Below are 26,833 nucleotides of genomic sequence, written 5' to 3'. Positions count from 1 at the left end.
TGGCACTTCAATACTGACTGCTGCCTCCAAAGAATTTATACGTAAGTTTGTTCGTGTGAAAATAAAATGGTTTCCAAAAATCTTCTGTATCTCCCTATGTACTCTCTTAGTCTATATTTCAAAACTATTGGTTTTTTTAAGTAACATGAAAACAATCTTTCCATTGGATTACAGATTATTACGTAAATACAGCTTTATCATTTTGTGGGTTAATTTTTCATGACAATAATATATGCTTTTAGAGTTAAAAGAACATGTGAGCCGAATGGACACTAAATCTGTTGAACATACCAACAATCTAGATAATGTTTCAAAGCAGATTTCCAACTTATTGTTGAAAACCAGAAGATTAAATGTTATTGTGGATAATCTACAGAATATGGCTAAATATGACGAGAGAAGTAGTAAATATTTTTCTAGTGATATGTCAACTAATGATGAATATTGTGAATGTTCATTTAATGTAAAAGAAAACAACGAATCATTAGGGATAGGTAAAATACCATGCAGGAAAAATGGTGAAGCATCTGATGAAGATAATACCGATTATAAATCAGACAATGAATGTTGTAGCGCTGACGCTAATATCCATAACCTTTCGAGCTATGTGAATGGCAGGACAGTACGACCACTGACACATAATGCTGTTCAATGTTATGCATCAACTATTAACCCATACAAACCTCTCGGTGAAAACAGCGATACACAATTCTTTAAAAAACTAGGAAGCTATAGTGATAACGTTAAAGTTCAAAATGATTCCACTAACACAATCAAAACTTCGATCTGTAACAGTAGTGAAGAAATTATTGTAGACGAAAACAAAATTGAAGAAGACAACCCATTACATACATTAAATGAGGAACAGGGTAATGAAAGTTCGTCTGAGATTGAAATTTGTAACATACCAAAGATAAAATCCATGATTCGTAAAAATGACTCTGGCTATAAAAGTAAAACTCTGAAAACACAAAACGACAATCGCGTTAGTTTTCATAATAGCAATGATAGTTTTGGAGAGAAAACAAAGAAAAACGTCTGCTGTATGGATTCGATTGTACCAAATATAAAACCGACAGAACACATCATACATGATGAAAGACCAATGATGAAGTCAGCGACATCGTAAATATTTTTACCAAATATCTACAAAAATTTCATTGTTAAATATCTATATTATTTTCTCTTTCTTTAGTTATTTTCGATTTTCTGTTACTATTATCTTGACAAGTACTGCTGTTATCTCATTATTACTGTCGTTAAAATGACCAAAACTGTAAGTGATATCGTAGCAATAGTTTGCATGATGCATCGAAAATTTTGATCCAATGATTTCTTCCTTAAAAAATCACTGAAATATGAATTTTGGGGATTCAATGCTCTTCATCTTCTTAATTTATTTGGCATTTGTAACGTTTTTTATTCAAGCGTCACTGATGAGTATTTTGAAGACAAAACGCGCGTCTGTTATGATGAGTTTATGACTCATTTAGTAAATATTTTTTAAAGATAACTAACTCCTTGAAACTAATACTGAACAGACGAATCTCTGTTCAATTAGTTAATTCTTACACAATTTTGGAAATGATTAGATTTGTTGGTTTTGAGATAGATAAAAGTTCTATCAGAAAATTAAATTTTATATGATATGTTCATAAACGTTTGTCTTGAATTACTTACATCAGGTACCCATGAAAAACCCAGATGCAAAAATTGGAGAGTAAAGAAAAACTCAGCTTTAATAGAACAACCAAATCAGTCTTAAGTCGGTCAAATGTGCCCTTTAAATATGAATCCTTAGCTACAGTTGCATCATGTAATAAACAATAAATTTACCGACAAAATCAATGATTTGAATTATTCTTATCATTTGCGTAACGGTAAGAAACATTTTTAAGTTCAGAATACGTTATATAAGATTGCAAATCGAAGAAACCGTTAAACTAGGTGAAAAGATACTAAGGAAACATTCCAAAGAATTTGACATAAGGCTACCGTGTTCTTGTGTTTTCTACCATAACTTTTTTTATGTTGCCCTTACATACGAATTAACCAATATGTTGCCATTACACACGAGTTGACCAATACATCGTATTAATTCGTTGAATGTGCTGATGCAATTGATTAACAGATGTCAAATAAGGACAATCGTCTTTTATAATTTATAATTATAGTCAGAAAATACAACTACCAATTTATATTTAGATACAGATCGGCCAGGCGACCAACAAGAAGAAGACACGAGGAAGAAATATATGATGAAAGTATGTAGGATAAACAATAAAATGATATGTGGTATAATTTGCCAAATAGGTCAACAATCCACCAGGGACAAAAGGACGAAGATGCGAAAAACCTTACCCAACCATTAAACGGCCTTCAAAGAAATAAACTTTACTTATTTGGCAAAGAAGTGATTATGGAATATGTATTATTGTCTATGAAATTGTAATTCAAAAGGCAAAATTTATAATTGAAATTAGGTGAACTGCTTGTCGAATCATTGTCAAACTTTATGTGTTTCTTTTCTCAATCAAATACATGTGCTAATGATATATATTTGAAGGAATATTCGATGGTGAGCAACCCAGAACTATTAGAGAATGGTATCAGTATACCAAACAAATAAAAGAATATGGTTAGTGCTTTGACATAAAAAAAAATACTTACCGGAAAAACGTTTTATAGGCATTAAAAGGTTTAAAAAGTTTAAAGGAGATGTTGCATGACAGATCAAATCTTTTTTGTGTTATGCTACTTTTTTTTTTTATTAAATTGCTTAATTTATTTTCCATTATTCTTGTCTGTTCTTGGGCTTATCCATATAATCATATAAATACTGAAGTTTCAACTAGCTGTCTCTCTACTCTTTGGGGCATCACGTATATAGTAATTGACGAGAATAGTGTTTGCTTTTTATCTAAAAGTGCGTGTAACTATTCTCTGGGAAGTTGTTTCGGAAAAATACGTTTGTCCAATGAAAAATTAAAACAGGCAAAAAGTCACATTTGATAATGCCAAGCTCGTTACTATGAATCCAAATAAGTGTGAATGTGACACTGTATAAAATTTCCTGATCAAATAAAGAAAATAAGAGTGTCGTTTAACGTCTGAAACATGTAAACTTTGAACTTGGCGAAATGATTTTAATTTGGAATTTAACGTAACGATGTATTGATGTTTAAATTAGCCAACTCCGAAAGTCTTACCTACAATTTTTTTTCTCAAAACGTCTAATTACTATCGAGCGAATGTCAGTAAGTCAAAATAAAGTGTTCTGACGTGTATGCGTTCTATAGTCCTTACTGGAATCACCTCTCTGAGGACAGCCGGATTCTTAACATGTTGAATTAAGATGCAATAGTAGTTTGTCGATGTTCAAACCTCATGAATCAAATCAGAAAATGCCAATAAAGTGAAAATCCAAAACTGAGAGAATCGTACTCAAAAGGAGTAAGACCGAGTGTTTAGCCATGTCTCCAGCTATGCGTACATCACCCGTCATGCGTATATCCGCACATTTGAACTGTTCCAACCAAATACAGTTTGTAGAAACTTTTTTTTATCTCAATAAAACTTCATTCAGAACACCAAGAGACATATGTTTGAAAATAAAAAAAAAACATTGCATTATAGCTAATAACGACATTAATTCATATACATGTATCCCGCAATGGTGGTAAGTCGTGCACTTAAGGCCATATTTTATTTTATTTTTCTGTAGACTTAGTTTTGTTTTTTTATTATTGTGTACTGTCAAGCTTGGTTACTCATAATTGTTTCTCAGTCACTGAATGTACGATGTTGTTCCATACTGGAGCAGCTGACCCGGTTTGTTTACATTCAAATTCTAATGGCTTCAAAACCACGTGACACCTTGAATCGTTATATCCAATCAAATTGCTCTACTGTCAATTAGGTGATTTTTAAGTACAAGGCAATTATATTATTTGTTTGTATGATATTGCTTTGAAATAGTTAGCAATAAATTGGGGGTTTATTCAATAGGAAACCTCATTATTAGCCATGAAATTTGACATCAATGGAATTTTATATGAATATTTACTTATGGTCAGAATATCGATCTCTTTATATTGAATCAAAATTTTTTTTTTATGACAAATATATGTAAATTGTTTTTTATTAACCTACTCTATATTCCTGAACAAAAATATGGCATGATTATCGTTTGTTTCCCAAAGATTTTCTTTCAATTTGGATGGGTTTTTTTTCGCGGGAAAATCGCGTAAGACGTAAGGTGCTTGCCATTTTTAAATTCATAAAAATACGATTTGCTTGTCCTGTTTGGTCTGCCATTAAGATTGATGACGCTCAATGGAATGTAAACAAAGCAATGGAGGCCGGAAGAGGGGTTTTCTTAAGTTCTGAAATGTTTTTAGGCATTCGGAAGTCAGGTTTGAAATGGCCATTAGAAAATCTGCATTTTTGTACAATACTTAAGAATAATAATGAAAACATATCTTTAGATATTATTTAGAAGTGTAGAAAAATGTGTTCTGCACTAATTTTTTACGCTGGTATTAGCGTAGTGACGTCAATGCGGAGTTTTCCCGTATGATAAGTACAATAACAAAATCCGAACGAACCAACGTTATGACCGATTATAGACTACGGTAGGATATGCATAAAGAAAGTATTGGTAGAAAAGGTAATTAAATGAAATTCTAGATTTACAGTTTTAACTTTGAAATTTTCATGACATTTTTTAGCCTCAGCAAGAATAAGATCAGGAGCCGTAAAACTTGCAAAATCGCATAATGTTATTTTGGTATTAGATATATCTGAACATATGGCGGGATATTTCCAGAAGTTGAAATCAGCTGCTCTACAGTATGTTTATGGTGAGTTAAAATAACAAAAACTGAAATTAGATTAAGTAAAAGATTGCACATGATAAAATCGTAGCAGAAATACCACATATTGAACGTTAAAATTCTAATTGTAAATTATTGATTGATATAAGGGATAGTAATCATGTTTATGATATTGAGTTTCTACCTTTTTTAACAAATTTTTATTAAACAACATACAAAACTACATAAAATCTCCTTTGATGTTAATGTTAATTCTTTTTTTACTGTAACTGCATGTAAAAAGTAAGTATTTCTAAAACGGGAGAATAGAACTAAATGAAGATTAAACCTTTTTGATTTCTCAACCAAAAAAAAAGTTTGTTTCTGAACAGGAATTAAGCAAAGTTCGGAATGTAGCGATTTGGAAAATGGCATTGGATTAGCAGTATTTGGCCGTGAAACACGACTTATACAAGAAGCAACAAGTGATTATGAACTAATCATAGAATTGATAGGTAATATCATTCAAATTGGTGTTTCACAATTTGACAGTGTCATGTTTATATTCTGTCGTTATAATCAACTACGTCTAAACAATACCAACATATGCATTGTGGAGTGGGTATATGAATAAGATTTTAATAACCACTTACAATACACGGTTAACCAAAGCTTGAAATGCGTAAAAAGTTGGAGATAAAACAAACAACGGCACACAGTATTACTAAAAAATTACCTTTTAATTTACTGCTTTTTAAAGTTTGTTTTCAAAGTATCAGTTTAAAATCATGAAGTTATACGATTACCACACACATATATATATAGAAGCATTTAAAATTTTGTTTGCTCACAAAATAAAGATGAAGATTGTGAAAATTTATCTAAGAAAGGTTTTTTTATAAAAATAATCGCATTTAAGGACACTTAAGACCGGATGGAGATGCACCTGTCATAGCGGGACTTTTGATGGGATATGCTGGTGTTACTACATGTGAGTACAATTTGAACTTTACTTTGGTAGCATATAATTTAATCAAGTGGACGCAAAAGCTGTAAATGAATTGGTTTTCTATATAAGAGTTAACCTTAACAATAATAGAATCTAAGAGAGTAGGTTTCCATAAACACACGAGAAATTTTCAGCGTTTGAAAGCGTTAAATGATAAATCAATTTATAATTGTTTTGCGGTTTTTCCTGTAGTTGGTTTAATGTTGAATATAATATTTTGGGGATTTTTGTTTTTTTATTGTGCGTTTTTAATGTTATTTTGATAGGGAAAAATCTGTAGTTTATTGACTGTATATGCACCTACGTTTTGATCGCCACTTGTAAATATGCCTGTCTTAAGTCAATAATCTAATGAATTAAAGGTCGCTGTCTCTTTTCATTTATAATAACTATTTACACATTGCTGTCAGTTTTACATCATAAAACTACTACATCGAGGCTACAATTGAATGCGATAATCTTTTCAGTTTTATAAATTTGATATGCTTTTTTTTTTTATAGTTTTTAGTTTTAATATGATCATATGATGCACCAAAGTGTTATAAGTCAGTCCTGAATGCATGAAACGCAGTGGCCTACGGCTACGGTCTTTTTTTTTTAACATTTTAACTCATTAATAACCCGCGCAAGTGCAGGCTAAATGATATATATTTTAGTACTTTTTTTTTCAGTAATTGTGTACATACTGTGTGATATTGTCGCTTATGTATTACTAGTATACTACCTTTTTTTCGACCAGCATGTTTATCGATATAGTTATACAAACCACCAAATTACTTGGTATATGTTCGACGGATGTGTTCAAATTGTCGTAACTGCAATCCCGTCCCCTTTTCCCCGAATGTGACTTACCGAATTAAACTTATCACCGGGTCTGTACTAATATGAGAAACACCACGAGTGCCACATTTTGAGCAGGATCTGCTTAACTTCTCGGAGCACCTGAGATCACGTCCAGTTTTTGGCGTGGTTCGTGTTGCTCAGTCTTTGGTTTTCTTTGTTGTGTTTGTTGTACTGTTGTTTGTCATTTTAGCCATGGCGTTGTCAGTTTATTTTCGATTTATGAGTTTGAATGTCCATTTGGTATCCTTCGCCTCTCTTTTGCCCATTTCATACAATATTATCTTCCAAGTAATCTAATAATTATATCTCCGTGTCCCGTGGTTTTCTTAGCGTTTATATTATTCCTTTGTTGTGTAGTGTCAAGGTCGACATTTTATGACAGTATTTGTAAGATTTTATTTCTGTATGATGTTCTAAATGAACTCATCATACCTAGCTTAAAATTTTGTAAGCCAGAATTTCTTTTCATCAACTAAAGACACTGTTTTATCGGATGAAAGTACCACGTATTAAAAACTCACTATAGAGGTTTTCCCATAGAAGATGAAAAAATAATCATACTAAGTATTTTATATTTGTGAGGCGTCAAAGAATAAAGATAACTGTAATATTTGGAGAATTTAGCATTCAGCAGAACGCACAAAAAGCAAATGCACTAAACGCAAATGAAATTTATGTCGGTAATAGGAGGTCCCAAATATGATAAAAAGCTATACAATCTAAACTTCAACTCTTTCAGTTAAAGCCATCCAAATTTCCTGAAAAATCAGCATTAATATTATCTATGTTGAAATACATTTTTTATCCTTTATAGTTATTTTTGATGATTTTAATGTGTAAAAGGCAAGGGTTTTGGAAATTATTTTTTTATCATGAAAGTGAATCGACTTGAATTGATTTGATGAACATTAATATTTACTCACAGGCTTATTAGGCTGCTTTGAAGATATTGTGTTACAGGCACACATGATTGTTTTCACCAATGGATCGTCAGAACAATGTAAACTTGCAATAGAAAATGGAGAAAATTTTATTTTTGATTTGAGTAAATCTCGAGTAAGTATTGTTGGAAGATTTATGTCAGTAAATAGTTATTCTTATTTCAAGAAAACTTACACTATCAAATTAAGTTAATTTTGATATATTAGATCGTCATACCGAAAATATTTGTTAAACTTCAATTTTCTATTTTAGCAAAAATATGATGTTCTTTTATACATTATCCATTGTTCAACCTCATTATAAAGAAGCTAGATTTTTTTTGCTGTTGTTTGTTCTTGTATTGGTGAAATAAAAACATTCTTGAATTTATCTTGGTTTATTTTTTCGAAGAAGTTGAAATGTCTGGAATATTTATTAATTTTTAGGTACCATCAGACATTAACGGTGTTATTGACAAGATAACTGCTACCACTACAAAGATTTTTTATGTACCTATTGGCGGAAGTCAACACAACAACGTAAGCTTATTCGTTTTCGTAAACATAATGAATTATTAGGTTCTCATTCAATACTTTGTCATATTTTAGAAAATGTTTCTGATTTATTCAGTATTTCTCATTGGCAGAATGCTACATAAAGTCTATCCGATGTCTTGAGGGTACTGAAAATTTATTAATGAAAATTTATATTATCACTTAACATATTTGCAATCTTATTTTTTTATTTATACGGATCAACCTTTAGGAATTTTGTAATGTTTTAATAACCCTTGTTATATAAAAAGCCTTAATTCTCCATTTCTCTCAACGAGAGTAGCTAAAGCCATTAACACTTTAATTATGTCAACCACTTTCAATATAACTGCATAATTTTAATGTAAGACAGAGGTCAAAATATTTTCTCATCTTCTTATGAAAATTTCGCTATAAATGTAGATTTTTTAAGAAAATTTCAATTTTCTTATGTTTGTGAAATTAAAAAAAAATCGTATAGGTTCAAAACTTGTATGAAATTATTCAAAGGTCAATGCACAATTGCATAAATAATCATTTAGTAGTCTTTTTTTTGTCATAAATTACTTTGATATTCTAACTGAAAAATCGTTCTGAATTAATAATTAAAACTAGAAGCTGAAACTACATAACTTGAAAAATTACATTACTTTGGCGTTTTTGTTAGATTAACTTTTGTTTGTTTGAATTTTAAGTCAGTTGTGTTGTATATCTGTGATGTATGTTTAAACAGTTTTGGCTGCTTGTCCAATTATTGTCACATTCACCAGTTATGTCTGTTTGGGTTGCTCCCTCAATTTTTTTCTCAATAAAACGAAACTATAAACAACCGGGTGCGGGATTTTCTCGCTGTGTTGAAGACCCATAGGTGGCCTTCTGCTGTTTATTGCTCTTTGGTCGGGCTGTTGTTTCTTTGACACATTCCCCATTTTTATTCTCAATTTTATGGCTGTTGTCTTTTTGACACATTCCCCATTTTTATTCTCAATTTTATGTCATACAAGTGGGAGGATTAGATAGCTATAAAATCATGGTTTAACTCACCATTTTCTTCAAAAAATACCTGTAACAAGTCAGGAATATGGCAGTTATTTTTAACTTGATCCGTTGATTGACAGCGATTGATTTTGTAATTTTTATGGACTTCTCCTTTTTTAATTTGCCTTGGAGTTCGTTATTTTTGTTATATATTTTTGCAACACTTTTTGAAAAGGAAAGAAAATCGGTAAGAAATGTTTTCCTCAACTTGGATTTTTGTCCATTGTCCCAGGTATTAGCTTCATTATTTTCGTAAGTTTTTTAAACTTAAAGAATGCAAGATTTTAATTGCACTTCACGTAAGTTTAGTTACATTGCATGGAAAAATTTTACAGCAAAAGATAAACACTTTCTTATCTAAAAATAAATGATGACAAAAAGCAACCTGGATTGCGAAAAAAGTATCATTTATTAAAAAAATTGCACGTTTGATCAGAATGACTCGAGTTATGGTATGAATAGTTTTATTTCAATGTCTTTATTGTGAATTGTTTGTATTGTTCTTTGTTGTGAAATGTAAACAACATTTTCAAATGTACCATACCTTCGTGATAAATTGAAAAAGAAGGAAAATGTCATTTTACCTCATGCATTATGTGTTTGTTTTTACTATTACTTACTTAGAATTTATTGGAACTATGTACGTAATTTGAAATTCTGAAAATAACTGTGCGAGTCCGTATGTTGAATGTAAAATAAAAATGTAATATGAAAGTATTTATTTAAGTTTGGACTGTTGATGTCGTTGTAACATACTAATAATGGAATATTCGTATTTGGTTAAAGATTATAATTTGAACTCTATAACTGGTTAAATTTAGCTGGATTTTGACTTATCAAATGATTTCTTTTACTGAAAAGTGTTATATAATGAAAATAATTGATATTTGTGTATGAATTTGGCCTTTTGCTATTGTTTTCTATCATGCAGCTTAAGTTAAACTGTCAGCTGTTATTAAGATAAGTATCGATGTTGAATAGGGTGATACAATGAAATTATGCATACTTGTTATATATATATGTCTAATATTGTTTAAAGATATTTGGACTGAACTAAATAATTATGTCAATAACTAAGTGTTATTTCAGACTTTGGAACAAGCTGTGAGGAAGACTAATGGAAAAATAATACACGCTAATGAAATGCACCGTTTGATCAGAATGACTCGAGTTATGGTATGAATAGTTTTATTTCAATGTCTTTATTGTGAATTGTTTGTATTTTTCTTTGTTCTGACATTGATACCATTCAGCTTACACAGTTTATGCTAACTGAATTTCCGACATTTGTAAAATATATATCAAAGGATATGTCTTTATGGGAAATTACAATTTATGACGAATACACATTGTCCATGCAGAATAAAGTTTATGCGATCATTAATAAAATCAAATTATTTGTTAAAAATGATAATTCAGACATCAGAATTTTTCGGTTTAAAGAATTTGATACTGGGTTCCCCATGCTACATATAAAGAACCTTTAGTATTTTTATTTTGTTTTACTAAGTTTAGTGAGTATTTGTATTTGGCAGCAGTTAGCTATTTTGTATATTCGAGTAAGAACCAATGGCTGATGACTTCAAACAACTTGCAATGCAAAATAGATTTTACATTACAGTTATTGGCAATACAGATAGCTTCTGATATACGGTATTCGGAGAATCAAAGCAGAGACGTTATAAGGAGGAAAATATTAAACCACACTAGCCTTGATGATAAACATGTAAGATATTCAAATATGTTTGTCCCGAAGAGTCTGCAAGAATTATATTTGCCAGTAATAAATTTATTACCAATACAATCAGGTGAAATTGAATTACTTGAACATTGTGTGATTTTTATTATAATCAGATAAGAATATGTTTTCTCTTTGTCGATGAGTAAATAGCTTCAGCACTTTTATACTCAAAGAACTCAAGATTTTAGCAAACTTCATTAAACATTACTCTCTGGACAGAAAGTTTTTATGGCAAAAAATGAATACTTTCTTTTACCAAATATAAATCAAGAAACGATGAAAGCAGATTAGCCTAAAAATCATATGCATGATTAATAAATTTTTATTTATTTCTTGATTTATATTATTATTGTTACATTCTTCCTTAAAACTCACATTTGGCTTTTGTTTTTATGACATTATAACTTTCATTTGCCTATTTCATTGTTTCTAGTATGTGATTTCATTGAATATTCTCGTTTTTCTTGTGCTAATTTGTCTTATCACTCATTCCGTCAAATGTTTTGGGATTTGACGAGTATATATCAATTTGAATACATTGTCTTTGTGAAAGTAGAACTGTTCTGTATCTCCTTATGACAAGAGATATATCATATTGACATAAGTAACATAATTCTGATCAATTTGATTATCAGATGACTTCATTCGAATTACGAACCACATCACGCATATCAAGATATTAACATTTTTTTCTTATTCATTATTCATAATATTCATAGTATAACAATAAGAACTGCACCACATGGCAAAGTGTTCTGCCAAGCTTTATTTGTTCAATCAAGTGATTTTTGTTCAACTGAAAACAGAATTTTCAACTTCGTCATGAATTCGAATTTAACCACTCTGCAGCTGACGAAATGTTATTTGCCGAAAAAAAATTGTTTCACATGATTTTTATTTTAGATATGATTTTCTTGATTTTAAACTTTATTAACTAGATTTGAACCAAGAATTCAAAGCTACACACATAATGTTTCTGGTTGTTTATTCTTAAATGTTCGAATTTCAAAATTCTAGACTTTGGGAATCTCCTTTAGGAAATCACTGCAAAGTATATTTTATATGTTCATTTTCAAAACTAATGATGCTGATTTTACGTTTTCAGGAATTTTTATATTTTGTTATTCTTATGATTCTTAAAAAGCACCGCCTTAGACTTTCAGAACCTCTAGTTTTTTCCCAAGAAATCACAGTATTTTTTTTGGATCTATTTTGATTTTACTTGATTTGCAACTTGAGATAAATTGACTGCAAGCCCATTTTCTAGTTTCTGCTCATGTATCTTTTATATTTTGACCCAAGATACTGACGGCATTATAATTGTATAAATGATCCAAATGCCTCTGAATGTGTACTATAGAGTTCATTGGACTACAATGAACCAATTGTCTTAAGTGCTCCAAATCCTGAAGTTTACAAGCCAACTCGTGTCGGCGAATGGGAAATTTATTGTATACAGTACCAAGAAATTGAAAAATAACACTAATATAATTTCTAGCTTCCGACGCGCTTTTCAGGATTTTCCTCCATCAGAAACAACCAAACACTTGAAAGTCAATGATGTGTAAGACCCGAAAACGTTAGAAGCTAGGTGTCAATAAATGGACCTAAAAGGAATAGCCGAATTCATCAAAGAAAAAAAATATTAATCATGTCAGTACAGTTTCAGAAAGATTATAACGAAATACTTGTTAAAATTATTTTAGGAGGACTGTCTAGATATGGTACAAGACTTTACCAATCCTTTAAAGTTTGATAATAGGCGCGGTCTATATCTAGAATTAAGTGGCACCACCCTCACATTAGGAGATAGAGTAAGACGAGGACCAGATTGGACTTACGATGATCAAGATTCAGGTCTTCCAGGAACTGTTGTTGGTCAGGATCGAGAGGGTAGACATTATTAAATAGAGATTGAATGACACATACACATTCAACGCCAATAATTTATCAAAACATATTTTTGGTCCGATTTCTAAAAGAATTTAATAGAAGTTTTACCTCAGTTAGCGTCCGTTGACCGACGTCTATTAACATTTTATAAGTTTCAAAGAAAAAATATATTGTAAGCATTTAATGAAACCACTCATATAGGTCTGTTTGGACTATAAACATGGTTGTCAGAGTAAATATTTTGATTCTGAAAGGATATATTTTAAAATGCTTAAACGAAACTTTCTACAACTGAAAAACGATTTTTTCAAGTTTAGTTTGATTGTTGGTGTTTAACGCCCCTGTCAGCACTCTTGGCTATATCATGACGACAAGTTTTTATTGGTAAAGGAAGTCGGAGTGCCCGGAGAAAACTACTGACCGTCGGAAAGAAAACTGGCAATCATAAACGATTATGTTCGGAGTTCCGCGTGCAGGATTGGAACTCATAACCCCAGTGTTGACAGGCTAGTGATTGCTGTAGACGATCTACTTAGGCCATTCAGTCTCCGAGGCCCCTGCATTGTTGGAAAACTATAGTATTTTAGCATGTTCAATCGTTATATGATATTTTACTTCGTTACGTGTGTTGTCTCAAATCGGTACATAAACAATCTTAATTGAAAGGATTGCTATATGTGAAATTACACCACTAATTCCTGCTTGCTACTGCAAAAACAAGTAAAAAAACTATCGGATCCTGAAGTTCACCCGATTATATGTCATTTTGATGTTTATTTTCACCCTCATTGTGATAAAAAAACAAAAATCGAGAAACAAAGTTACCACAGATATTTTCAAGTGCATTCAATAAAATCAAGTTCATTAAATTGTATTTTCTTGAGCGCCATAATCACATTATTTATTGTTACCAAAAATCTGTTATATAAAAATCTTGCAAGCCCTCGACGCCCTTCCAAATAAAATGTACCTCAACTAAGTTGTCATATTTGATATCAGTGAAATGATTTCAAGTTTATTGTTTATGAATTCCACTAAATGTCTAAAAAAAACTTAAGGTTAAACAAGGTCTATCATGAAAAAAGATAGACGTATATGTTTAAAACCTTCATTTGTATGACTTTTTTATTATATTGAATTGTGCTAAATTTGAAGGCTAAACTCTGACAATTCTCGAAAGTGAGCCCATAGATTTGTTTGTGAAAAAAATTAAGAACCGTTACTTTGAGATAAAATAACATATTATACAGTGAAAAGATATAACACGAAAACAATTGCATATGAAATAAACGGGGATAGAACCTAGAAGAAATGACAATGATAACTATACAAGGATAACTGTAACAATTAAAGACACAAATTCTTTTGGTTCGTATAACGGACGGATGCCGAGGGGAGGTGATCTTTCAAATATCTTTTGGCAAGCAATTAAAATTGCGATAAATCTGGCAATCTGAAGAACATATCAATTATAATATATGTATGCTGTTTATCAAAACAAATTTCGATCTGATTGGGCGAAAACATGATAACTATTGATTCTGATCTCCTCTGAAAGATAAATTATGCATCTTTTCCAACTTTACAGGAATGGTGATTTCAAGACCTTCTGCAAAGTCTAAAACTTTTAATGATGCCTACCCATAGGTTCTGATTGATATAATGGCGATTCAATAAGTCTAGAATATTCCTGAAATTGTTTTAATAGATGATTCAAACTGTATATGTTACACATATGATATTGAAATTTACCGTTCACAATGAAATAATTTTCTAACAAAAATTAAATGTAATTTTCTCAATCATAGGTTGCAACCTATTCCGGCAATGCTGACCCTAGATGGGTTTTGTAGTTCTTTACATTCCTGCGGGTTTTTATGCTCTGGACATTTTATAACTTGGGATTTTGAACATGTTCGTTTTCAGCATAATTCGTGAAGGTTATTTCAGAGAGAAAAAAATGTTTCAAACGCAAATGAATCAATATCGTACGGTTTGTTAAGCTTTTAGTAATATCATTTTGTAAAGAACAAATAATGCCATTTTGTTTATACTTTTTATGTTATCAAAATACCACTTCAGATTCTATTCAATTTTTCAACAAATAAGCAAAACATCTTACTATTCAAATAGTAATGTCATATGTTTAGTATCTCCTAAACTGCAGAAAAATTTTTAAGGCAATCACTTTTTAATATAGGGTGGATTGTAGTAGAATGGGACAATGGATTAATCTATCCCTATCCGCATAATGAACAGATGGATATACTTCAAATAAGAAAAGTCAATGAACCTAGAGTATTGGTCGATGAGCTGATAGCAGTTGGTTGTAGAGTTGTCAGAGGTATATGAAATAATTTATGGTATTAAAGTTCAAATTTCTATGGCTTTAACATTTGTTTTTTTAAGAAACCACTACTTATTGAAACAAGAATCTAAATATTTGTTCTCATTGTCATGGCTTAATTTAATGTCATCCTTTTGGGACTTTTTAAAAAATAAATTGCAAAACTGTTCGTGATAAAGAAAAAGTTGTTTATGTGAAATGAAAATGCTGTTATATAAGTACTCAATAATTGAGTTAATTTATAGGCCAGGATTGGAAATATGGAGATCATGACGGGGGTATAGGAACGGAAGGAACGATATTGGGTGAAAAACAAGGAGGAAAAGTAGTGGTGAGATTTGTCCATTGATAATAATAAGTAATGATAAAACACGTATGTATGCACATCTTTTTTCTATTTAGAAGCACATTTAAGATTACTGAACACTTGAATACATGTCTACAGTTCAAAGTAAGGAGAAGAAATGAATGAAAATATTTAACTGGTTCTATAATTTGACCATACGAAGGAGTTAGGATCAACAGCTTGTAGATAAAAAAAATGAAAATAACACTTTATAAATTTCATGCGTCCAAGGCGCTTTTTTGGATTGATCATCATCCGGAACGTTAAAAGCCGAATATTTAAAAGCCAAGGATGTACAAGACGCGAAACAGTTGAAGAGCTATATGACTAAAAAGAACCATACAATTATAGCCTTATCAATCTAAGGTGAATATCGTCTGAGGTAGATAAAACCTTAGTTTCTTAATAATATCTTAATTCATTAACAGACAATTTAAGAAAGGTATGTTATTAATCATGTCAGTATCGAAGTACTGACTACTGAACTGATGATACCCTCGGAGTCTGATATTCCACCAGCAGCGGTGACATTTTTAATAACATCAACGGTACAGATTATACTGCACCAGTTGCGCACTTTGACAATAAATGTCTCTTGAGTGATGCTTGAGGCCGAAATATTTTTAAATCCAAACCTAGAATTAGAAATAACGACAAGCTTAAGGTAACATTTAAAAAGTACAATTTAAATTATCCAAAAATTAGAATAATGACAACATTCGAAAAACATTGACCTAGCGGTAAGAAAATGTCTGTTTAACAATAAAGATTTAGAAATCACTTTCAGCGACAGCAATTATAATGATCAGATTCTTCTGTTGACGATTGAAGTAACATTAGACCAAACTTCTAAATTCTTTCTCACACTCAAAATATAAAAAAATGATACTCATTAAACAAATTGTATCAATGCAAAGATAGGGTTCATATATACTATATTTCAAATTTGTATTATATCTTAAATGGAAAATGGTACACGCTCAACATATCAAATGTTGGAACAACTGAACAAATGGCCGTTAGTTTCTCACTTTGTATGGGCAGTTCCCAAAAGAAAATGTTGAAATAAAAATCTTGTATGAGGCCTAACATACTAAGTATATGAGCACCTGAGATCACCCTTAGTTTTGTTTTAAAGGGATGATGTCTTAGAGATAGACAAGAGTCATTACCAATCCGATATTTCGTGAGGTGGAACCACTTAATATAACGTATCTACGTTTTTAATATGAGAAACACGACGGGTGTCACATATGGAGCAGACTCTGCTTACCCTTCTGGGTCACCTGATATCACTCACGGTTTTTGGTGGGGTTTGTGTTCTTCGGTCTTTATTTTTTTTTATGTTAATTTTTTGCACTGGTTTTTGTTTTTTTTTGTCGTCCAAAATTGTTTCCATGGCATTGTCAGTTTGCTTTCGATTTAAGCGTTTGAATGCACAGCAAGATAAAACCCAGTAATTATATATATTAATAAATTATCAAGATTTATTCAATAATTATTTTTCAAAGAAATATTAACACATGAATACAAGGAAGACCTTAACAATGCAATAACAAAATACACATAAGGGTTACATTGACAATTATATGGGATAATACACGAAATATTTTTTTTTCGAACCAGAAACAAAAACCAAAATGGAAAAAAAAATATGAGCGGTGAAGTAAATATTCAATTTTAAAATATCCGTGAATATCTTAATGTAATGTATCTCACTTAATATCGAATGGATGTTTTTAAAAGCTGAGAATGTTGATACAAATTGATTGGTACTGTTAGCTCACACGCTTAATAAAACATTTGATTGGTAAAAGACAGTCTTGTTAATAAGAGAAAACAAAATGATTTTCAGGTAAGATGGGACAGAAAACATATAGGTATCTATAAAATGGGACAAAATGGACATTTTGAAGTGAAGTTAAGGTAAGTATAAAGTGTGATACACACTACCTACTAACCATATAGAGCTATATTAGCTATCAGAATATTCAGAGTGTTTTATAATAATTCAATAATCAAGTCGTCTGATTATTTACAAATAGTTTTATTTACTGATTTGTCCATAATTTTCTGGCACCATTACAAATAAAGTAAATGAAATAAATAGAGAGAAAAAGAAGAAAATGCGTTTTTCTCACTATAAAAGATTGAGCACCACCGTTAGCTTGGATATCTGAATTCAATAAGTTGCTCAAGAAAAACTTCAAATTGTAACGAATAAATCAGTTACTTCGATTTGTAGTAACAGGTTTACATATTAATTATTTTGCGTAAAATATTTGAATTTGCATCTACATGCTTAGTATGCAGTTAACGGTTTTTTTGTCCATGATTATTTCATATTATTACAGTGATAATTATTCAAACAACGATCATAAAATAGGGTGCAAGGAAACAGATAGGTATGGTCATATAGGACAAAGGTTAAGAAAATCAACAATCGAAAAAAATGCTCCATATACAATGAAACCAGACGAATGCAATCCAGAAGATTATGTTATTCCTTTATATTCCGAAACATCAGGTGAGCCAATAACTAATGAGAAAAATCAAAACTAGCTTCGTTTTGAAAGTGAAAACCTACCAAAAATTGCTAATTTTGATTTAAGGTCAAGGAACTAATGGGCTATGTCACAGATTTTAGTGATATTTTGCATACAACTTTGGCTCGTTAATTTATTATTGAAAATTGAAAAAAATAATGCATCTATCTTTTTTATTCTCTAAAATATTACTGACTATAAAAATAAGAAGATGTGGTATGATTGCAAATGAGACAACTCTCCATCAGAGACCAAATGAAATAGAAGTTTACAGCTATAGGTCACCGTAAGGACCTGCAACAATGAGCAAAACTCATACCACATAGTTATAAAATGACAAATGTAAAACAATTCAAACGAGAAAAACTAACTGCCTGATATATGTACAAAACAATGAACGAAAACCAATATGATATAGAGCAACAAACTGAATTACAGGCTTCTGACTTGGGACAGGCACATACAGAATGTGGCGGGGTCAAACTAGTTTGTTGGCGCCAAATCCTTCCCCTAACCTAAAACAACGGTGGAAATTTTTGAAAATAGGTTAACATTGTATAATAATCACTTAAAATCAACGAAACACGTTCTTAAATTAGTCTTACAATCATCAAATTTCAAATTTCAAATCCATAGATTTTTCAAAAAAAAAGTTTGCTATTGATGCATGAATTTCCGATTAAATGATATAAAACAATCATTTGGTCACTGACTTCGTTTTTGGTGTATTAACCTATCTGCTATCGGGTTTGTAGTGAAAAACGTAAATATATATCGAATGTTCTTGCATTTATATGTACTTTATTCCTGTCACGTAATGTTGTCATTTTAGCGGTATTTTTAACATTGCTATATAAGCATGAGGTTTGGCTAGCCATAAAACCAGGTTCAACCCACCATTGTTTCTTAAAATGTCCTGTACCAAGTCAGGAATATGGCAATTGTTATCACATAGTCCGTTTTTTATGTATGTTGGCGTTTGTTTTTGTAGCAGTTCAGTGTTTCTGTTGTTCCGTTTTGTTTCCTCATATAGTTGATGTGTTTCCCTCAGTTTTGGTTTGTGATCCAGATATGTTTCAGTTAAATCGATTTATGACTATTGAACAGCGGTATACTATAATTGCCTTTATTTACGGCCTACAACGGGATGACGTTACGCTTACTTTGACGTTTTGTGGTATTTTTTCAACTAGAACACTACTTTGAATAAATATACAATAAAAACGAAGTCGATGACCCTGTTATTATTTAACATCATTAACACGGAAATATACAACAACATATAGTTTTTTTTAAGTGAATCTATGAATTTGAAATTTGAGATTTTGTTCAATTTTTAATAATAGTTTAACGAGTAAAAATTTTACCAAAATCTGTGACATGGCCCATTTACTGTAACTTGACCTTAAACGAAACATAGACAATCAAAGCACAAATCTAAAAAGGCTGCTTGAGATAACTAACAAAAAAAATATTACTAATATATGTACTTACAATTTGTTTAAATTTAGTGCTTCTATGATAAACTTATTTAAAAAATGAAAACAACACGTTATTAATTTCATGCGTCTGAAGCACTTTTTCTGGATTTCCCTTTATCAGAAATGCTCAAAGCCGAATATTTGAAAGCCGAGGATGTATAAGAACCGAAACAGTTGAAGAGCTTTTTAACCAAAAAAAGGACCAAAAAAATAGCCAAATCCATCTAAGGTCAACTTTGCCTGAGGGAGTTGAAACCTTTAACTAAACCAACACTTGTAAATAAACGGTTATTTGATCAAAATCCATCTCATTTGAACACAAAATTATCTTTCCCATTCTTTTTAAAATTCTCATTTTTTATTTGTTTGCGCCTTAGGGATCCTCATACCATTCATATTTAAAAACAATAGATAAAAGATTCAATATCAAGGTTACAGGGTGATAAAACTACCCTATTTTATTTACATTGCAAAAATCATTTTTAGTTTGTCAAATTTATCTTAACTCTCCTGGCAAGAAATTCTAAAAATGTTTGCATATGATACTATTTTCTGAGGTCTGGTAAGCTGTTCTCAAAGAAATTCTTTTTGTTTAATATGAACAAAAGTGCTTTTTGATAAAGATATTTGCTTCGAAATTACTCTTCTTTTTTTTTACGCCATAGGATAAAAGAAGCGTACTAAAAAAATGATAGTATTAAGATATCAATATAGATTTCATGGTCATACATGCTATGCTCTATGCTCTTCAACTTCGTATTTTATTTGGCCTCTTTCTCTATTTTGATTCGATTGCCACCGATGAGTCTTTTGTAGACGAAACACGCGTCCGGCGTATAAACTTTTAATCCTGGCATCTGTGTTGAGTTCATGACGAACATTGAATCTGTACATGGAGGTCAGGTACTGACACATGGATGATCCTAGCCTGATTCCTGGCTCACAGAGCAAGTAGAGTCAGGCGGAATACAACGACGGGTATTGGTTTATTGGATACTAGAATGATGCATCGTGGGATAGCATCATTTCATAACCTATGCAGAAAATATTTAGATTTATTGAAAATTTATTTTTAAATTGATAGAATATGCAAATTCAAGTAAAAATATAGCAATAATAATCCAAAAATTACTATTTACATCGTCAGTTACCAGTTAATTAACGTTTCGATCGATATATTCAAGGTCAGACAATAGCACACCTTCATTTTCCAATGATATTAACTTATTATTCGTGAAATGCACATTCAGTATAACAAATAAAGTATCATATGATGGGTTTTTTTTTACAGTCAGTGCCATTTGGGAGCAACAGAAGGGTTCACAATGGACGAAATATCCATCCGAAATAAATGTAAAGATTGAAAAAGCATATCAGAGGAAGAAAACAGGAAAAATTATTATCGAAATGGACCGTACAACGTAATTAATTTCTTCATTTTGTTAAACATATTATCTCGTCAAAAAAGGAGGAAAGCCTGACATGAAATAAACACTAAAAATGTTTGATCACCTTAATAAGATATTTGAATGAATTCAATTTCATACAAAACTAAAACTCATGACACGTGTTTGTTGAATACATTTTCATCAAGAACGCTAGAAACAAATAGTTGGGGAGTGGAAACATTTTCAAAAGCAAAGCACAGAAATTTGTACTTGTCAGTGCGACATTGTTAGAATAAAGATATGGGTACAAATAGCAGATTACGTTGTAAACCATTATAGATAAAGCAACTCGACCTCATATAAGCTGGTTATATTTCCTCTGAATGTAAAAGTTTGTAAATATAATAATACTTATGATTTCTAATATGACTTTGAATTATGAAAGATATTAATCACGTGTGAAATGTAGTGCAAAAAGAAAACCTGTTGTAATTCCTGCCATTGAACTGAGTTGAAGGGCAGAAACAAAGAGGTTGTCAGGAAATCTTTCCCATTGCCTTTTAATACTTTCTTTTAAAACAAAATCAAAGACCGTCACGAAAAATACGTCCGGTATCATCTATATCACGGAACGTGAATTAAAAGGCTAACTGAAGCTCTGAAGCTGATGTATATTCTTCCTATGAAGCTTCTGCTTGAAGTCTGTCTCATATGAAAAAAGGAACAAGTAGGAAAAACGAAGAGCACATATGGTTATAATTGGAATGCCAATTGTCTTTTAATAAAAATAGTTCTTCAAAACGAATCAATTATGTCGACAGTAGAAAAAGGCATCTGAATGATACAAGTTTAAGAAAACCTTTTTTGCATAAATCATAGTTTTCGTTTTACTAAATTTGATTTGTTCCTTTTTTAAACAGGTTTCTATCTATACTGGCTATTCTGTTTTATGAAACAAAGTTGCGCATTCAATCTGTGTGTAAGTCTAGAATTGCGAATAACTTGTAAAGGATAGAAAAAGTAAATGTTTTATACAATTGCATGATTATTGATTGATGATCAAATACATGTTGATATTTGGAAGGAGGTTTAGTGGAGCATTTGTCAGACTCAATAATATGACATTGTTTTTAAGAACACTTATGTAATTTGGGTATCAAGTGTACTATAATCTATGTCTATATATGCGTTTTTATTCAATTCTGCAAAAACTTTGAAGAAGATATCATATGGTCTAAGCCATTTAAGTTTTGATAATGAAGCAATAAGAGGTGTAAACATAAGCGAACATAGAGGTCAAGAAGTTAATGAATGGATTTCTGAAAAGCAAAGTTATTACAATTTTACAAATTTCGTTGAGTAGTATACCACATTCCACAATATGACGTTTATTAATCTTAGTTCGTTCGATATGTCACAGAATGATCGCATTATTGGAATACAGGTAAATAGTGTATACTCATAATTCAAATGCCGATCCAAAAAACACCGTTTTTATTGCATTCATTTGGACCTTTTGATTCAAAGTTTTATATCCTAATTTCTGTTGACTGTTTACCCTGAATAAACAACTTTTTTTGAAGATGCATCTTAATTTATGTGACCGAAAAACAGGAAACAAATCGTTAAAGACATTGTAATGATTTTATACTTAATTCCAGATATATAATACATTTTTCGAGAATGGTACAAGAGAACGCGCAGAATAAAACGGAAATGGCAGTTAGAAGGAAAGGTGGGTTGATTATTTGAATAATTAAGTCTTAGCCTCATAATGGTGACTTGTTATACAATGTCATACTTGTAAGGAGATAGATATTTGACTTTAAACGTTCACATCAAATAGTCAACAATTAATAGCATATGTTTACCATCAATAAATCGATCACCTTTTTGTGTTCAATTGACGGCAAAAGTGAACAAAAACGTGAAAGCTGATATCAACATTTAATTCCAAAGTGAATAAAAAGATGCATAAAAAACGTTAAACACTGACTGGTTTATCAAACGTTATATGTAGAGTTCACTTTAATGTCAGAGTAGTCAGTCATTGTCTGTTTTCTTGATCTGTGGAACAATGGATGTACTTGGGTCAGGTTTAGGAATTTGTGTCAGATGTTTGGACTCCTTGGTTTTTTTCCTACGATACAGGGTAAAATATTTTGCCCCATAACACCCATTTTTCTTTTCATATTAGACTTCAATAGCTCATTAAAGGCTATTTACCAAAATTTAAGCAGATTCTAAATTTCTTTTCTTTCTATTTAAAACCCTAATAATACCAATGCAAATACAAGACAAAAATCTAAGTCAGCCTTTTCCCGCCATTTAAAAGAAATTAAATATCTCAAAAAGGAGCTCCATAACCTATCGATATTTTTAGCGTTATGCTCTTCTGACTTAAAGTATCAATTTTAAATTTAGATTTTTTAATTTCACCTAAGTACATCCTTAAGATGGCAAAATCAAAATCAAATTGAGAACAAAGTAAATCTTCTAATGATATCGGTATAATCAATGACTAACGCACACAGTAATCTGCGTCTAGACAATTTTTTTCATTCTAAGGTTAAGTAATCAATAGCAACAAAAAAGCAATAAAAACAATAACTAAACAAAGATGAAGCATAAATGAAGACCGTATAGATTCAAAATTTCTTAGAACTCTTACATTTTAACGAGGTTAAGTTCTTTTCAAACCGTAACATTTGAATTCACTAATTAACAACAATTTTATAATAGACCTATATGTCACAATCGACTCACTTATTTACCAAAAAGATTTTTTTTCTTCCGCTTCTAATGTGTCGATGCAGTAGAGTGTATAGATACATATGAGTTGCATGGTCTTTTTTTTTTTATTTTAGAACTAAAAAGGGAAGCTCTTGAAAAACCAATCTTCACGTTAATTCTACTAAATCATATTTCATTTCAGATTTCAAATGAAATTGTTTATATCGGACGCACTTTTTTTATATTGTCTGGTTAAACTTTAATTTCGACGTTAAATGTATATTTGCATATTTTGATATGTTGTGTCCATTGATTATTTTATATTCATTATTGTTGTTTAAACCTACTTTTGTCAGGCAATTCCTGACTGAATTTACAGAGGACTTTTTTGTTTGATTTCTGTAAATATGAATTGCAACTCTGCATATATTTTCAAAACATGTAGCAGAAATTAGTATAAACGAGTAACGCAAAATTTTGTCGCATTGGGCGTCTCGTTTGTTTAATGCACGAGTACCTCGGTATCGCGCTTGTTCGTAGAAGACATTGCAGCAGCTGTCAAGATAAAAAACGGGAATACATGCATTTACATTGTATACCCAAATTTAGTACTATTTCATTTGATTTTCTCACGAACTCTTAAACACTTTCTCTTTTATCTATTCTATTCTATTTTTATTTTAGAAATTTACATGTGATAATATAAACGTCACAAAAAATACGTCACTTTTTGTGGCGTTGATACATTCGTGTGACGCACAGTTTATAATTCGTTTGTGGTGTCCTGGTGGGCTGTCGTAGATTCATGGGAGGTGTCCGTTGTTATTCTGTGGTTTACATGTTGTAATGTACTATTATATTATTTATTTATGTGTTTCTCTGTCCTGAGTGTTCTTGCGTTTATTTGTACTGTATTCCTGTCACGTAATGTTGATTTTTTACCGGTATTTTAACATTGTCATATAAGTGGGAGGTTTGGCTAGCCATAAAACCAGGTTCAAAAATTTTTTTTTCTTAAAATGTCTTGTACCAAGTCAGGAATATGGCAGTCCGTTTCTATGTTTGTTGGCGTTTGTTTTTATTGCAGTTCAGAATTTCTGTTGTTCCATTGTTTTCCTCTTATAAATGATGTGTTTCCCTCGGTTTTGGTTTGTGACCCGGATTTGTTTTCGCTTAATCGATTTATGACTATTGGACAGGGTATACTACTGTTGCCTTTATTTATCCCAATAGAACATAACACTCAGGAAAGGAAATTATTTATGATATGTCACGTGGTTAGCTTGAGAATACAATACTGACTTATATTCCGAGTTATTGTCTTCTTCCTCTTAGACATTGTTACATTTGGTACCTTTCCTATTGCCTTCTTCTAATTCTAGTGTTTTTACTTTCAGATTGATGCCTTTTTTCAACGGTGACAATAAATTACTTTCTATATAGAAAAGATACATTGAAGAACAGCAGTGGAATAACATAGTTTTAAACTACAATTGTATTTCAGATTAAAAAAATCCCTCTCTATTATGTTGGTATCGAAGGGAATTAAGCATTTCATCAATGAGTTTTCTATTTGAGTTTCTTATTAAATTTATGACAATAAGTCTTCTAACAACAATGTTGCTTTCCTTCTTATGACATTAATATTTAATAATTCAAATAAAAGTAGGGAAATGGGATTTCTTGGCAAACTCCAAGCCCTTCATGGTCTCATTTAATATTTCAATGAGCAACAAACCTGAGGACTTACCTTTTATATATTGGATGCATAAACTACATTAAGCTACTTACAAACAAAGATACATTGCCGGCTCATCTGCATGTTCCAACAAGAAATTGTTCGTTAGATTAGCATAAACTTTTTCCGCAGTGAAAGAGGGAGTACAGAAATACTATGACACTGTTTACTCGCGTAGTGGGATTTATGTGGATGTTTAAGAAATCAAAAGAACTTCTGGAAAATTGAAAACCTCGGTCATTCTCTAAAATAAATTCTATCAAAACCTTCGATTTTCCACCCTTTACACCACCATACCACAAAAAAAGTTAAAAACCCTTCGTAAAAAAATAATCCACAATGCTTTCCTCCATAAAAATGGTACCATACACTACAAGTACGCTTTAGTTTTGTGATATAATGCGGCATATTTGGTAAAAAATTAGCCCGAAAATAAAACATGCTACATCGAAGAACAAGTGATCAATATGCTAGAGTTTCTCATCGACGACCTACTTGTTGACCTTAGAGGAAGTATTTTCCAGCAGGTTGTCGGCATTCCTAAGGGATCCAACTGTGCACCTTTTGTTATTTTCATATGAGTCAGAGTTTCTTCAGACGCTTGTAAAAAAAAGATAAAAAAAGCTAGATCATTTAATTTTTCTTACAGATATATTGAAGATATTTTTTTCGTTGACAATCCAAACTTTTCTGATTGGGTCCCATTTATATATCCCCCTGCAGTATAGATTACAGAAACCACAGATACAGCTTCCTCTTCCTCATTTTTAGACATTTACGTCGAATATGACAATATTGTCATCTCAGTACCAGCATATATAACACATGAGACGATTTCAATTTTGAGATTATAAATTTTCCTCACCTTAGCAGCAATATTCTAACTTCACCCGCGTATGGAGTATACATTTCTCAACTAATACAGTATTCAAGAGCTTGCAGCTGCTACTCAGACTTTGTGAAACGTCATCGACGCCTGAGCAAAAAATTAATGAGACAGGGTTTTGTCAAAGAACGTCTCGTCTCGACGAGTCACTTTTCTCAAAACGTTCATTGGAAAGTACCGAGACATAATAGATAAATATTCAGCGTCTACTTCACAAATGGTCTTGAGTTAAAGATTCTATGTACTGATCTTGTGTATCTTTTTATTAACTTTACAGTACTCCCTTTATTTGTTTTTGTGCTATTATTTTTCTTTGGTCCTATGACTTTTGACGTGACAAGGTATTTATGCTTCCCGCTATCGTGTGTTTGACTTTTAAGCGTTCCTGGTGTAGGTGGGTCCTGTTGTGCTTTTCGGACGCTAAGAGGTTTTTACAGTATTGTTTCCATTTTCACCCTGATCTTAATATTTTACTTAATTTGTACTTTATAAAGAAAGTTTATATTATATATGATATGTACTATCAACTACAAAAACTTTTTATCGACATCTTTGCCAATATATTATCAACTACGA

At 31.1% G+C, this 26,833-nt stretch overlaps 1 protein-coding gene across 1 annotated transcript; it reads left to right on the top strand.

Moving 5' to 3' along the window:
* Window positions 1–26,833, top strand: LOC127734446 (uncharacterized). The gene is made up of 19 exons (XM_052244310.1): window positions 1–41; window positions 243–1,125; window positions 2,206–2,264; window positions 2,567–2,638; window positions 4,731–4,862; window positions 5,207–5,329; window positions 5,734–5,805; window positions 7,592–7,722; window positions 8,034–8,126; window positions 10,248–10,334; window positions 10,780–10,884; window positions 12,606–12,792; window positions 14,993–15,136; window positions 15,385–15,470; window positions 17,341–17,411; window positions 17,840–18,012; window positions 20,804–20,933; window positions 22,562–22,635; window positions 25,031–26,833. The coding sequence occupies exons 2-19, from the start codon at window positions 266–268 to the stop codon at window positions 25,033–25,035; spliced, it is 2,604 nt and encodes an 867-aa protein (XP_052100270.1). The 5' UTR covers window positions 1–41; window positions 243–265; the 3' UTR covers window positions 25,036–26,833.

The sequence above is a fragment of the Mytilus californianus genome, unplaced genomic scaffold, assembly GCF_021869535.1.
Source record: "Mytilus californianus isolate M0D057914Y unplaced genomic scaffold, xbMytCali1.0.p SCAF_3, whole genome shotgun sequence".
Taxonomy (NCBI): Eukaryota; Metazoa; Mollusca; class Bivalvia; order Mytilida; family Mytilidae; genus Mytilus; species Mytilus californianus.
The sequence above is the reverse complement of the archived record's forward strand: the minus strand, read 5'-3'. Positions and strand labels throughout refer to the sequence as shown.

Bases quoted from the DNA above. Each gene is read 5' to 3' on its own strand.
- LOC127734446 (XM_052244310.1), top strand. From the start codon at position 266: ATGGACACTAAATCTGTTGAACATACCAACAATCTAGATAATGTTTCA. The intron at 8,127-10,247 runs GTAAGCTTATTC...GTGTTATTTCAG, and splicing joins GCGGAAGTCAACACAACAAC to ACTTTGGAACAAGCTGTGAG. The intron at 10,885-12,605 runs GTAAGATATTCA...AAATTATTTTAG, and splicing joins CTAGCCTTGATGATAAACAT to GAGGACTGTCTAGATATGGT.